Source organism: Lupinus angustifolius, chromosome LG19, assembly GCF_001865875.1.
Source record: "Lupinus angustifolius cultivar Tanjil chromosome LG19, LupAngTanjil_v1.0, whole genome shotgun sequence".
Classification (NCBI taxonomy): Eukaryota; Viridiplantae; Streptophyta; class Magnoliopsida; order Fabales; family Fabaceae; genus Lupinus; species Lupinus angustifolius.
In genome coordinates this window covers 967,039-982,551 of record NC_032027.1, presented here as the reverse complement: position 1 = coordinate 982,551, position 15,513 = coordinate 967,039, and the positions used below count along the sequence as shown (strand labels likewise).

General features: G+C 32.5%; 1 protein-coding gene across 2 annotated transcripts; it reads right to left on the bottom strand.

The window, feature by feature from the left end:
• Positions 2,921-13,407, bottom strand: LOC109334211 (probable disease resistance protein At4g27220). 2 transcript variants are annotated; one of them, XM_019569847.1, is made up of 6 exons: positions 13,329-13,407; positions 12,570-12,636; positions 5,429-8,275; positions 5,073-5,342; positions 4,348-4,959; positions 2,921-4,099 (listed from the first exon to the last, which is right to left on the bottom strand). In XM_019569847.1, the coding sequence occupies exons 3-6, from the start codon at positions 8,249-8,251 to the stop codon at positions 3,281-3,283; spliced, it is 4,524 nt and encodes a 1,507-aa protein (XP_019425392.1). In that variant the 5' UTR covers positions 8,252-8,275; positions 12,570-12,636; positions 13,329-13,407; the 3' UTR covers positions 2,921-3,280. The 2 variants fall into 2 exon arrangements, with proteins under 2 accessions (XP_019425392.1, XP_019425393.1); XM_019569848.1 differs by lacking the exon at positions 12,570-12,636 and having other exon boundaries at positions 13,329-13,394.

The following is a 15,513-nucleotide window of genomic DNA, read 5'->3' as shown; positions in this document are numbered from 1 at the left end:
CTTTGTGCATTGGTTGGAAAGTTGAATGCCTCTTTTGCTTTTGCTTTTCAATATTTGTTTGCTTTAGCTTACTTAGTGAGAAGGAAAATAGAGAAACTAAGGAAATAAGAGAAGAGGGTGTTTTATATATCTGTGTTTTAAATCGTGGTTATAGTTATCTTGTAGTTATTGTAATTGTAGAAAAGTGTGGTCGATAAGGTCGGAATTACAATTATAATCGAATGTGAATATTCCTGAAACTATAATATTACCAACATGCATTCAAAAGGATTGTGTCATAGTATAATGAAAAATTATCATATTTTTATAAAAAAAACATAAAGTAATATTTTTTATATTATTTGGTGAGATATGATTGATTTGGGATACGAAGACAAGAAATTTTGGGACAGATGATCCTAATTCATTGAAAAGAAGTAAAGTGAGAATGTGTTTTGAATATGCAAATGGAGTTTATATTTATTGTTAGTGAATGGTGTTTGTGTTTACGTGTGAGACTTTGATGCATGTGATAGTGGGACACTTTCTTAACATTCTTTTATTAATCCCCACTCAATGCTTTTTGGGTTTCAATTATAGACTCCTTTCTTTTTATATATTTATTTTGTGTTGGATATGTATCTTCTTTTGCATGACTTTGATTCAGAATTTTCTAACTTTTAAGTTGAAACATATTTGCTTAGGATTCCTGTGTGAATTATTAGATGTCAGTTTAATTGAAAGATGGTTCGACTATTGGGAATGATACTTGTTATAATAAACAATCACACACATCAAAAAAGATTAGTTCCTTAACAAGAGGTGAAAAATACTTTTCTACAATTTTAGGGAGAAAAGTGAAACAATTTTTTAACTTATAATTTTCAACCATTTAATCCTAGTTAACTGTTTAGGTCACTAAATTGAGAGAAAACAATAATTTTATTTCTTAAAATCTGAACCGTTATTAAAAAAATCTAATAGTTAAATTTTAAAAGTTAGAGATGCACAAAATTACCAAGTTAGAGGTGAAATCCGAAAAAAAAAAATCTTAATCGAATAAATCCAATTTGGTTAATAAATGGTTTAGATAATCTGGTTTTGTAAAATGCAATTTAGTTTGATTGATGGATGCATCATGTCTGGAATGTCAAATTTGATTCCAATCATTAATATTAGCCAAACAAAGCATGTGGACCACAATCCCAATATAATCTTAAAGTGCCCTTTGATCTTATTCTAATATGCACCATCCTATTTAACATTAGTTAGCATCAATGGGAGTTGGTTCAAATAATACATTTTTGATTCCCCTTAAGTAATGTCTCAGATTCAAGTTTTGTGGATGAAAAATGCACGTTGGGAGAGTTAGCCCCACATATCTATGAATATTCTCAGCTTAGACAAGATTGCCTCCAGTGTAAGAATACATGTGGAAACCAACAAAAAAATATACTCATAAGATCAATTTTTGTTGTCAAATGAAAAACAATGATGCTATTTAACTTCACAATACACCTTTACTTCATTTTCTTAATACCCTACCCCTATTACTTATTGGTAAATACTTATTATTTATTTGAATATCATAATCACACATTTTTTATATGTGTCATACTAGAACATAACTATTGTTAAGTATTTGTGCTTTTGTTAGTGTTTTAAATTGCGGTTGTGATTGTAGTTATTGTGATTGTTGTGGTAGAAATTATTTTGTGATTAAAAATATGTTTGGTTTTGACACAGCCTGATGCATCCCAAATACGATCTAATGTCATTGCGTTGTAGCACGATACAGTCACATCATTGTCATTCAATGTTACACTATAATGATAATGTAATGTAGTTGTGGCGGTCTTCACAACTGCAATATTGCGGCCACATCATATGATCTGGTCGACAATTTGAATCACCGACTTCCTTCAATACAATAAAATCACACATTTTTACTAGAGAAAATTGTATAAACCAAAACAAACATTATAAAATTAAAAATAAGGCAAATAAGAAAGTTTCATATGTTAAAACACATAAAGATTTAAGGGTGAAAAGGGTAGTGGCATTCACAAGTACTCAATACATTGGTTACTTTAGTTAAACAACTTTTAAGCTCCTTCTCATATCATGTACTGAAAATACATACAACAAAGAAACCAATTTGGAATATAATATTCAAGGTTTTGTAAAGTCACATGCATTGCTGTAATGAGGAAATTTCTTACCGCTTAAGAATATAAACAATTTGTATGACATAAAGTACAATGAACTAACTTAATCAAACTTTAGCTATTTGATTGACTAAACTTTTTTATAAACAACAAAAAGCCACAGCAGGCATATGTTTCATGAAAATAAAATATGTTACTTTTTTTCTAGAAAATATAATTTTAATAACTCATGTCAGTAATTCATTTACATACTTAAGAGTACATGAAAATTTAAGTATAGGCTTTTATCAAGAAAAGCCACTTCTGAAAACAACTTTTCCACTTGCAGAGTAAGGTTGTATGCATCTATCATCTCCAGACTCTATTAAGTGGGAGTCTCGTGCACTATGCTGTCTTATTTTTTAAAAGATATTTTGGTTTGAAGCATATATTTAAGGATATATTAGTGTCAAAGTTTATATTAAGATAAAATGATGTTTATTTACATCATAATTGTGTAAAGTCAAGTAGAACCACAAAGAGCAAGTATTTACATGCTCTTGTCAAAAGGTGAAAATATTAATACAGAAAAGCAATAATAAGTTATGTTGTACCTTTTCAACTATAAAATTTAACAATAGTGAGCACTACATTCATGAGCTCAAATATTTTTGCAAAGTCACAACATATATAAACATAATTGATGTTGGAAATAAGTTACAACCACAACTTCACTGATAAATACTTTTCTTGACTAATACAACCAAACCAAACCAAACCAAACCAAACATTACAACAAACATTACAACAATGCACTTTGTAAAACATTGGCTTCAAGAAAAGCCACTATGAAACTTTAGTACAACTAACCAGAATGTTTCATAGTCACATAACCCATGAGAGTTTTCAATTTATTACATTGAACATAACATTTAAAAGGAAAAGAAATAAATAGCAACACAACTTAGGATCATAGAGAAGAAATTTAAAGACATTGCTTAAAGGAAATGAAATACTCAAATTTTGATGACATACTCAATTGTTAAGATAGTCCATTCTGAAATTGCAGATAATGCTAAAGACCAAGAGAAGAAAGAGCACTTTCCTTGTTCTGCTCTCAGATTTTATGTGTTGGCTATGCCAAACACATCATTTTAGGAGGTTGGGTTTGTTGATTGTCTGAAAACTTCTGATACTGTACTATTGAGATCACCATCCCAGCGCCGTTTAGTTCCATTTCCCGATACATATACGTATCTAAGCAATGGTACTCGCGAGATTTCTTGAGAGAAAATCTCCATCATGGGGCATTCTATCAAAAACAGACTTTGTAACAATGGAAATTTGAACTTGAGATTTCCATTACAGAAAGATGTGAGCCTTGGTAAACTTCCTAATTCAATAACCTCCAGTTTCGTGAAAGCAATCTCACCTGCATCATCATCATTGACGAGGATTTCCTCGAGCATATTGCAATTATATATCCATAACCTTCTAAGTCTTGCCAAACTTCTAGCTGTTGATGAAGATATAATAGTTACCAATGAAGCACAATTATACAATGACAGGGTATCTAAGTTCTCAAATTGCACAAATGATGGAGCAACAGTCTTCAAACGAGAGCAGTGAAACACTTCCAAGGTTTCGAGTTCTTGAAGAATCTGTTCCATCTCTGTTTCTTGTTCACATATGTGCTCAAGATTCCATAATGAGTTAATCCTTATACTTTTCAGCTTAATGTTTGCCTCTACTAGATCAATGTCAGGGATACTTTTGAAGGCACTGCTGAATAGTGTAAGCTTCTCAAGATTGGTAAATCTTTGAAGGAAATCGGAGGAGAATTCGTCTGACTCGTCGAAGCATTGCAGGCGGAGTGATTTTACTCTGTGGAAATCATCATCACTTTGTTCATCATTACAAATCAATGCGACATCCTCGCTGCTTATAGATAATTCCTCCAAACTCTGAATAACCTATGTAATGAAACAATAAGAAAGTCTTAATTACCTATGTAATGAAACAATGCGAAAGTCGAGATACAATGTTGTTGATGTCTTTTAAGACATACAACAACAATCAAACCTTTATCTCATTAGGTTGGTCGGCTACATGGATTGAACGACGCCATAATACTCTATCATAAATCATCGTCTTTCAAGACATAACAACATAAAATCAATTTCTATAATAAGGCAAGAACATGAATGTAATTTTTGTGTACCTTTTCAAATGAGAATAGAGGTTGTTGATCAACTAAGGCATCTTCGGGGTCTTGAGACTCCATTGCAAAAATCTCCAGCATATCGTGATCATACACATCTAAGTTTTTTAAGTTGGGACATTCTAAGGTCTGCATTTCGGAGCAAAAGCTTCTGAGATTTGTCAAATGCCAAAAGCGCAAGGTTTTCAATTGTGGTAAATCAAGTTTTGGAACTTTCTCTCCTAATTCATCACTTCCAACAATGTGCTCTATACCACAACTAGATACATCGAGCGCTTCGAGTTTTTTAAGCTCCACAGCCACACAGAGTGGAAAGATATGATTTAGGCTTTGGCATTCAGTTACTTTCACTTCGCACAAGTTTTGAAACCCAGAGCTTCGAGGAGGATCCGTACTCCATATGTTCTTCAACATTGGCAAATTTTTCAAAGTCAAAGTTTTCAATTGAGTTGGTAGCACATAAGGTGAGAATACATTTATCAATCTACTGCAGAATGATATTTCCAATGTAATCAACTTCGGAAAGGAATTTGAAGCCGATTGATCATTCCATATCGACTTCAAGCTATCCATGTGAGAGATTGTCAATGTCTCCAAGTTAGGGAATGCAGCCTAAAAAATTCATTGATAACTTACTTTAGATACTAACAAAATGCATAAGCAACATTTATAAACAATATCAAGCATTAGTTGCAGATAAAAAGATGTCAAATTGAATTGCGAACCTCATCATTTGAAACTGATATTTTATTAGAAGAAAGTCCCTCTGTGGAAAATATCTCATCCAACATTCCACATCCACTAATGCTGAGATGTTGAAGATTCACGAGTCCTCTAGCCGCAGACGATGTGAACAAAGATTTTAGGTTTGCACAACCATTTATGGCCAAACTCTTCAACTTTTTTATGCTTGAACGTTCTGATAGTTGATCACCCCATATCGTCACCAAGTTGATCGAAGAAATCTTCAAGCTCTCCAAGTTGGGGAATGAAATCTATAGGCGCACAAGTCGTATTTAGTGGACAAACAAAAGGGATGGAGAAGAGAAAACTTAATTGGACTAGTAAGTTCTGTGCGTACCTTTTCATCAAATAGTGGCATTGGAATGGTCGAGTCATCCTCGGACTCCACGATACTTGTCAATTCTATATCATTTGTCACAGGCTTGGAATAGAAACTAGCAAGGCTAGGTACACAATCTATTGTAAGAGAATGCAAACGAGGGAACTCAATCTCATCAATATCAGTATCGGTGTCAGCGATGATCTCAGACATAACTTTGCATTGAGAAATTTCAAATTCAGCAAGTTTAGAAAGGGTTTTAACAGTTGAATATGAGAAAACATTTTGCAACCTATCACAAGCTTTAACCTTGACAACTTTCAATTCGGCGAAAGACTGTAATGGAAGTGGGCCATCACATATTTTCTGCATCTTAGGTAGATTGCAGAGAACCAAAGACTCAAGCTTGGGAAAGGCTTCACAGGAATGTTGTTTTGTGTCAATGATATACTGAAGGTTCTTGCTGTTTTTGATCTCCAGATACATCAATTGTGGAAATCCTTCTTCATTTAATTGGCAAATGTCATTACTGACACCATTCAAATTGGTTAAGCACAATTCCTCAGCATTATTCAACAACAATTTGACCCCTCCATCCAAATGAATATTTTTAGTGTTCCCTTGATCAAGCTTCAATGTTTTCGAGATTTTTCTATTCCATGAACGTGTCCAACCCTTACCAATGTAAATTCTGTATTTGTCCAACTTACCAAAGATGTCTAAATCTTTAGGTAGAACTGAAGCATCTTGAATAGTAATCTCCAAAGCTTTAAGTTGATCTAAATGTCTTAGCTCATCAAGAGATGCATTTCGGCTTTGGCTTTGGCTTCCGCTTTTGCTTCTGCTCCTCTTACCCTCCCATTGGATGAAGGTGTTCACCATATAGAGCTCTTCCAAGTGAGTTAAGCTTGATATGAGTTTTGCAGGAATTGCTCTCAGTCCCGAGACATTGCTTAAATCTAACAACCTGAGACGAGTAAGCTTCCCTATAACTGCTGGGAGCTCTCTAATCTCGGAAATTTCAAAGCCAAGAATCTCCAAATTCTCGAGTTCTGCAACTAGAGCTATGTCATCCAGCATGCATTCGCGGAGATACAATGCTCGAAGTTTTGGCAATTGAGAGAGAGATGAAGGAAGGGATGGGAGGCAATCCATTCCTCCAAGATATAGAACCTTCATTTCTTTTGTCCCTGCAAAAAAGTGATCAGGTACTTTTAGAAAATTATTTCGACTTACAAGTACAAGTATCTCCAACTCTGGACATTCCAATCTCTCTGGAAGGTCAGGGATACGGCAATCAGGCAAGAACATTCGGTAGCACTGTCTAAGCGTATCCATTTTAGGCCATTTTTTCAGTTCGCTATGCATTTGCACAGCAAATATAGTTCGATCTTTCGATGCAATTTTGCTAGCTACTTCGTGGACAAGGTCATGCATTTTAACTGATTCTCCGTTTTCTTCTTCAAGTAACAAACAAGCTGACCTTAGCTCTGCCACCAAGTTGTAGAGTCTATTTCTTGCATTTGCCAAGCAATCAGCATCTTCATATAAGTTTAGGCTCCAGAAATATATCAACAAGTATCTTGTCCATATCTCAGTTTGTCCAAATGAACCAAGAAGCAAAAATAATGATTTTAATTCATTATTTGCTAGATTATCATAACTCAAATTTATAGCTGAGTACACAGTAGCATTCAAATCTTTATTGTCGAATGTAGTTAACTGCTTCAAAGCATCATCCCAAATAGGCTTAGGCTTGTTTTTCAATGCAATCGCCACCGGAAATATCAGAACGGGCAAACCCCGACAAGCTTCAACTACATTTATAGCAGTAGGCCTTAAATTGGAATCCTTAACAGCATCACCAACCTTCTTCTCAAATAAGTTCCAACTCTCATGTTCAGATAAGACGTCAAGTTTATAACAAAATTTTTCATCAACTTCCATCTGTTCTGTCAAAACTTTACTACTCCTTGAGGTAAAAAATAACTTGCACCCTTTGTGATCAGCACCAAAAGGCACCCCAACTTTTATCAAATCAATTTTCTCCCAAATGTTATCCATTATAATCAAAATACTTTTCTCCTTACGTATCCTTTCGCGTAACAGACTTGCTCTGACGTCTATTGTGTCGACCTCAAATTTTTTCATGCCCAAACATTCTGCAATCTTAACTTGAATTGTTCTCACATCAGGAGATTCAGTTAGTTCAACCGAAACCACAGTTTGAAATGAACAATCTTGTACTGCTCTCCATGCTAACTCCTTGACTAGTGTCGATTTACCCACACCACCCATTCCACACACACCAGTCTTGCACACTTCAGCATCCATCAGTGTCTGCACAATCTTATTCATGATATATGTTCTTGAATCCAGTGCCTCATAACCTCTAGCATTTGAAGAAGTGATTCCAACGAGCAAACGCGGCTCGTACGAAATTCTTTGGAAGTTGCCGTCATTTATGGCTTCAAGAATGTCTTTAGCTATCTCTTTGGCTTTCTTACTCAGCTTGTGCCTTGCCCATAGATCAGGAAAATGGCCACAGGAACATTCTGCTTTTGCATGGCCATCAGCTTTCTGAAAAGTCTTCGCCTCGGTGACAATTGCATCCACTCTCTCCAACCAGTTCTTGACCATTCTCACAATATCTTCTCCTTTCTTTGTAGCATCATCAACAGAGTGTTGGATAACATCTTTGGCCTCCTCCAACTTTTCAACATTGACACTGAGGTTGTCAATGTTCCTCTCATAAGTGATTAGATAACCAAGCTGATTTCCAACTTGTCCAACAACCACATTAGCAACTTTTAAAGCAAATGATTCAGCACCACTAGCCATCCACCTTCTTGATCAATGTTCAATCTGATCATGTAGTGTAATGTTTAATACATCGGTGATAGATAATATAGTAACTGTATTAGCGCGTAAGTGTTAACACATGAATGTAGATGTTTACACTATCTATGCATGACCAATTTTTGGAAATTTTCTCTAAAAATAAAGATACATATGATTCATAAGTTTCATAAGTCAGTTTTTGTCCATAAATGTTGTGATTAGCAATTTATGAAGCACAACAATTCAAAATTTTATTCAAGATATAAGTCAAAACTCAAAACTATCTAAAAGTATCCATTATAATTAATATGCATATATCAGAAGATATAACACAGTAGCTGTTTTGAATGACTAAAACATCAAGTTGATTCCAAAAATACAAGTATCAGTACCTTCATCTTCCAAATAAAAGTTTCACCTAATAAATCCTAGAGTTTAAAATCTCACCAAATAGTGTAAAAAAGTTCACAATGACATCAGTCTTTTTCTATCATTTTCTGTATGGTTTTTCTTATTCTTCCAAATCTCAGTTCCTCTAGGAATTGGACTAGCTTTCATTTGATCTACTCTCCTTATGAGGACTTTTACCAGTCTCCTCCGCACATGTCCAAATCACCTGAGACACGACTCTACCATCTTTTCTACAATGGGAGCTACTTCAATTTTCTCCCTGATGCATTAATTTCTAACCCTATCTTGTCAAGTGTGCACATTCATCCAAAACAACATTCTCATCTCTCCTATATGGAGTCTATTATCTTGTTGATATTTTATCGCCTAACATTCAGTCCCATATAATATTGCAGATCTTATAGTTGTGCAATAAAACTTCTCCTAAAACTTGAGTGATACATTTCTATCACAAATGACACCTGAAATGAAATACGTTGTCATGTCATCTAAGCCGATTGAATCCTGTGGTTCACATCTTCGTCAATTTCACCACTATCTTGTATGATTGGCCCAAGATACCTAAATCTAGTGATTTGTCGTATGATATTATTCCTAATCTTTACCTTTATAGTAGAGTTTGATCCCTTCTTGCTAAACTTATACTTCATATACTTTGTCATACTCTAACTTATACGAAATCCATATGCTTCTAATGTTTGTCTCCACAATTCTAAATTTTCATTTACTTCATCTTTTGAGTCTCCCACTAAAACAATATCATTCGTAAAGAGCATGTACTGCGGCCGACATTGGTTCTTCGATATGCTCAGCGAGCATATCCAAGACTAATGTAAAAAATTCCTCTACTGAAAAAATTAAATAAGCAATAACACTTAGGTGGTTTTCTTTCTTCCAAAAACTAATGTGTGAAGGAGAGAGAATGGGACAAGATGCTCATATGACCTATATCTTATATTTGCTCTTCTTAGGTTTAGGTTAAGGACTTACATTCTATACTCTTTGATAGAACATACACCCTACATTCTATAGTTGTTGATAAGTTTAGGTAAGGTTTAGATTATTTTTAGTGCATTGCGAGTAAGATTTTGGAGAGGAAGGAAGAGAAATGAAAGGCTTCAGAATCTTCTTATAAGTGTATTTTGTGACTTCGAAGCCTTTCTTTCATTTCACTCCCCTCCAAAATTCAACTCGCAAATAGACCCTTAAAAAATCTGTATAGTTAAACCAAAATAAATTAATCAAAATCTTGCTTTTTTTCAAGTAGTGTGATAGATGGTCAAATTGGTGAATTAATCCCCAAATTGGACCCCTATGAAGAAAATATCATAAAAGGGGAGAGTTAAATGATAATGGGGTTAATGGTGAGTCAAAATTAGATGATGTTGGAGATGAATGAAGTGTTGAGTAAAGAGAGCAATTCATAGACCACAACTAAGAAGAAGTGATAGAAAACATCTTCTATCCAATTCAGAGTATACCCTTTTCATTCATAAGGGGGAGCTAGAAAGTTTAGATGAAGTTCATTCTTATAAGAATGAATTTGAATGGACAAAATATATATAAGAAAAGATATATTCCTTGTGGTTGAATGATATTTATGAGTTTGAGTAACTTTCTCAAGGTAGGAAAGCCTTGAATAAAAAAGGGGTGTTCAAGCTTAAGAAAAATACTGATATAAAGTTCGTTTGATTGTGAAAGGCTTTGGACAAAAACGAGCGTTAAATTTTGACAAGATATTCTCTCTAATTGTCAAAATGAGTTTTATTTGAGTCATACTTGGATTGGCAACTAGCTTGATTCGGGAGCTTTAGTAGTAACATGTGAAAACTGCATTTCTTCATGGATATTTTGGTGGAAGAGATTTATATGATCAACCATAAGGATTTGAAGAAGTTGGAAAAGAGAACATGGTATGGCTTGCAAATTGAAGAAGAGAATGTATGGAATGAAACAGAATTCGAGACAGTAATACACAAGAAGTTTGACTCATTCATGACGAATCATGGATATACTAGGACTAGTGATTTAAATTGCAGACTGCATCACCTTATGCGGCTGCAATATTGTGGTTATGGTAACCACCACAACTGCATCAGATCAGATTTGGACTGCATCAGATCGCATCAAATTAAAAAATATTTTTTTAATCACAGTAACTATAATTGTTACCGCAATCACAAATTAAAATACTAAGTAGGACTGATGTAGATCATTGTATATATATCCAAGCATTTTTGGGTACATATATAAAGCATTTTGAGATAACAAAATCATTATCATTTTGTGGTATGTAGATGATATGTTGATGGTGTGATATAATGTAAATATGACTCGTGATTTTGAGAATAAATTATCAAAAACCTTTGATACGAAGAATCTGAGACATATATATCAAATTATGGTTATTCAGATTTTGCGAAATCAGAAGACTAAGAAGCTATGATTATCATAGGATCGATATGTGGAACAAGTTCTAGAGAGATTCACTATGAAGAATATTAATATAACTTACTCCTCATTAGTTGGGAGATCGATGTATGCCATGGTTTCTTTCTAACCCGGGTAGAGATCACTAGGAAGTAGCGAAATGTATTTTAAGGCACTTCAAAGGTAGCTCTAGAATGTGTTTGTGCTCTAAAGGATGAAATAGAATCCTAGAAAGCTATGCAAATGCAAATATGGCAAGTGGTCTTAATGATAGGAAATCTACGTCACATCAACATTTGTGTTTACTTTTCTCGGGAGCTATATAATGACAATTTAAATTGTAGAAGTGTATTGCCTATCTACAAATGAAGCGAAATGTTCACCACCACTGAAGCAAGTAAAGAATTGCTTTGTATGACGAGATTTATTAAACAATTGATAATGAAGTATGAAAGGTTTGTGAATCATTGTGACAATCAAAATGGTTTAGATTTAAGCAAGAATGCAATATAACACTCATGTACAAAGGATATTGATATTAGATAATAGATATTATTAGTTATTATTGAGAAAGGAGAAAATTCACATGGATGAAAATCTATAAAAATTGTAGCTTGTGAAAAGCTTCAAATTTATGGGCCTCAGCCATGGTAGAATGTGAAAGAACGAAAAGGCCTTGAACCCAAATAGAAAGGGACCACATCTTCTTTCATATAATATTATATCACTCCATATATCATGTGATTGGTAATAAAAATATTTAATAATTAACTTTTGAATTTAAATATATATTTTTTCAACCAATTACAACTTATGACATATAAAGTGACATAAAATGTAGGATAGAAGATGTGCTCCCGTAAAAAGTACTTGTTGATGAAGAAGAAAAAATTGACGTGAGTGAAAAACCAAAGAGTGGATAAATAATTGAGTTTGAGGTTTGGGTAAATACTAAAGTGTGAGGTGTGAGAAAATACATGGGGTCAATTTTAGGTATTACCTTTATTACTTATTGAATATTGTTCGGAGATTGTACTTCATGATTCTTTTTCAAAATTAAAATCATAAATGAAATAGGCACAACTAATTTAAAATAAAGAAGTTGATAAGTATGTATGTGTAGTTATTCTATGAAAGAGGGTAGGTCAGAACTTAGATACCATAATTTAATACCCCCGTCAAAATAATAATAAATTTTAAAAATATTGTTCCAAAGTTATGTTTAAAAATTTCATATCATGGGGTGCTCGGAAATCAGATCCTCTCAGGTATTGGATAATAATAATGATATATATTCTTTAAAATATTTTAATAGTCCAGACTTTAAATTATTTTTAAATAAAAAATTATAAATTATAAAATTCATTTTTACACTTCATCTTTTAGTATTGGACTTTCAGGTAGTTGAACAAATATTTAAAACATGCTCTATATTTATGGAGAATAGAGTAAATATGAGTAATAAGATTGGGTGTACATAGAGTAGTTGTTGAGGTGAAGATCCTAGTTTGTGTATCTGTGTGAGCAACCTCTATCAACACACTCTTGAGCAACACATGGAAGTAAAAGAAAAATCAGAAGAATGAGAAGTGTAAGAAATGGGCAAGGAAAATAATGAACAAAAATGAAAGTTATTCTACATCTTAATCATTTATTCTAGAAAAACCCAACGATTTAAATTAATGAATAGATCTGAACCATTAAATTTTCTTAGAATGAATGACTAAGATGTGAAGTAGTTTTTTTTAAACTTTACTTACCATTTCAGTGAAAGTAACCCTTTTATTAGAAAAACTAGTTAATGGTAGAACAAAATTATAAAGTGTGTTGAAAAGGTGCTAGCTAATTAATAAATGCCCAATTTTAAGAAATTAATGGAGACTTTCATGGATCAAGCAGAAAATTTTCAATATAATATTCCATATTAGGACATATCTCAGTAAAAAAAAATCTATAGCACATTAGCACTACTATTTTTCATTCAAAGGAAGAATAACATTCAACCTCATATTTAAGTTAAACTAAAGATAAAAGAGCAAAATCATCTCAAATGAATACAGAAAAATAAGAAAAAAAGGGATTATCCAAGTAACATAAGTAGTTGGTGTATTTCTATGTGACCAAAGGATCATAAAGAAAAACATACAAGTGAAAATGAATGTGAATGAAGAACATGCAAGAACTTTCTAGAACATTCAGGTTGTATATGAATGAATCTATAGAAATATATGTTTACCAGAATCCAAGCAGCTTTATGAAGAATATGAATGTGAATGAAGTTGTGTAGTGTAGTGATAGGACAAAGCACACATTTATATAAAGCTGCATGACTTGAAAGAAAAACTATATGAAGTTGACTTAAAATTACTATCTTACCTTACCAAAGAAAAGTTAGATATTTGATAGGGTAAAAAATGAAAAAAGATGGTGGAGAAAAATATATAATTATAATTCGTAATGAAAATGATGTGAATAGAAACATAAAAGTATGAATTTTATCATATTATTGTATTAATTTGCTTTCTTTTTTATTTGAGTTTTCTTCCTAATATTTAATAGAAAATATAAAGGTATGTGTTCCACAATTTTATATTGTATAAAAAGAAACAAAACAATAAAAATAATTTTAATTTTTTTTTCTTCGTAATGGATTTCATGCTCTTTTTTCCCTTCCTTTTGATTTCTTTCTAATCAAATAATAGGGAAAAAAAATTCTTCTAATTTTGTCTCCTATTTTTATTAGAACCAAACATAGGGTAAAGTGTTTGAAATTTATTTTCAATATTTGATATTTTAATTAAGTCACAGCTAGCGTGTGATTGATGTACTATATATATATATATATATTTATATATGTACTTCCATACCCGGAAATTAAGCTCCTATGGCAAATTTATATTTGGATTAGTCTAATATAAAACTATTCATTTTTCATTTCATTTTTCTTTGCTATCTACAAAATCACTCATCAAAGCTTTATACTAAAGTAATTCTATTATTACACTCATTATATCTTGTAACACATTCAAATAAAATTTATACAACCACAAGGGATTACATGGTGTTGGGGAAGGTTAGATCTAAACAAGGTGAAATGCTAAGTTTCGATTATTCAAAGCAACACTTGTTAGAAAGACAACCACAATTTTATGAAAAAGATTAATTCGTTATTCGAAAGATAGAGGATATATTGATAAGGATATAACAACTAAACAATTTTAATTTTCAATTTTCTCAACCAGCTATAAAATTTTGATTAGAATACACTAACCCACAAATTAAATTTAATAATATAAAAATGCCACTGTTTTGAACCACGGATAGACGCACGTGATAGACATTGAGGGCATGTGCCTCCATAAGGTGTTAACATGTCTGTTAGTGCTTTGAACCCTTAAATTATAGTAAAAGTTGGTATCAACCTTATTATGAAATTTTGATTAGAGTAAAATACTATATCCACAAATTAAATTTACTAAATTATCTACAAGTTGTCACTAATCTCAGCATTGAAAATTTGATTAGAGTAAAATATATTAACCCTTCTTCTTGAGATTTGCTACTATAACACTTGACCACATGCATAGAGAAAATTAGAAAATGATACTATTCCCCAACCCTTTTGTTTACTAATATTATTAATAATATTTTCCTTCTCACTTAACCATGGTATAGCTCATTAAATTAAGTATTAACCATGATCAATCACTCCAACACAATAGGACCTATTTTCCACACAAATACACTTAAAGCTACCACTGCATATATAGTACAAAACACGCTCCAAACCACACAAAAAAAGTAGCACCAAGAAATAAATCCAATCTGCAGCTACAGTTTATTAAATCAATGATTTGAGTTTATTCAATAAATTATATGTACATCTATCTAGATTCAATCTTAGTTTCTTTACCTTAGAGGATGAGACACCAAACTATTTCAAACCTTTTTTTGCTGAGTAAAAGAGTTGTATTAATGAGAACTCAATTATCAACATATGTTGGTTCGAGTGGTACATACTTGATTCTCTTTAAGCAAGGTTTCAAATTCGAGTTTTATGGGTGAAAAAAATATATGTTGAGAGATGTTTCCAACTTGGACAGAACGGCCTTTAGTGCGAGAATACATATGGAAAAAAAATGGAAACTCAATTGTTCCTCAACCCCATACAAATAATGGACTCAAATAAAAAAGAAATAAAGATTAGCCAAGAGTCAAGGGTTATCACATTATTGTCCAAAGTCTTAATGCCATGAACATGTCTTGACACAAATATATATCTAATTGTTTACCAAAGTATTCCAATGTTAGAAGTTAGAATTGATAAACAATGTAACTTACAACTTTATTTCCAAAACTCCATTTCTAATACCCTAATTCTGACATTTGACGTCGGGCCAATGAATATACTGAACTTGTCA

What these genes read in the sequence shown, in the direction of transcription:
- LOC109334211 (XM_019569847.1), bottom strand. Translation starts at nt 8,251, where the DNA reads ATGGCTAGTGGTGCTGAATCATTTGCTTTAAAAGTTGCTAATGTGGTT. An exon ending in TGCCACTATTTGATGAAAAG is followed by an intron (nt 5,343 to 5,428) that starts GTACGCACAGAA and finishes GTGCGCCTATAG; the next exon opens with ATTTCATTCCCCAACTTGGA. An exon ending in CTCTATTCTCATTTGAAAAG is followed by an intron (nt 4,100 to 4,347) that starts GTACACAAAAAT and finishes TTCATTACATAG; the next exon opens with GTTATTCAGAGTTTGGAGGA.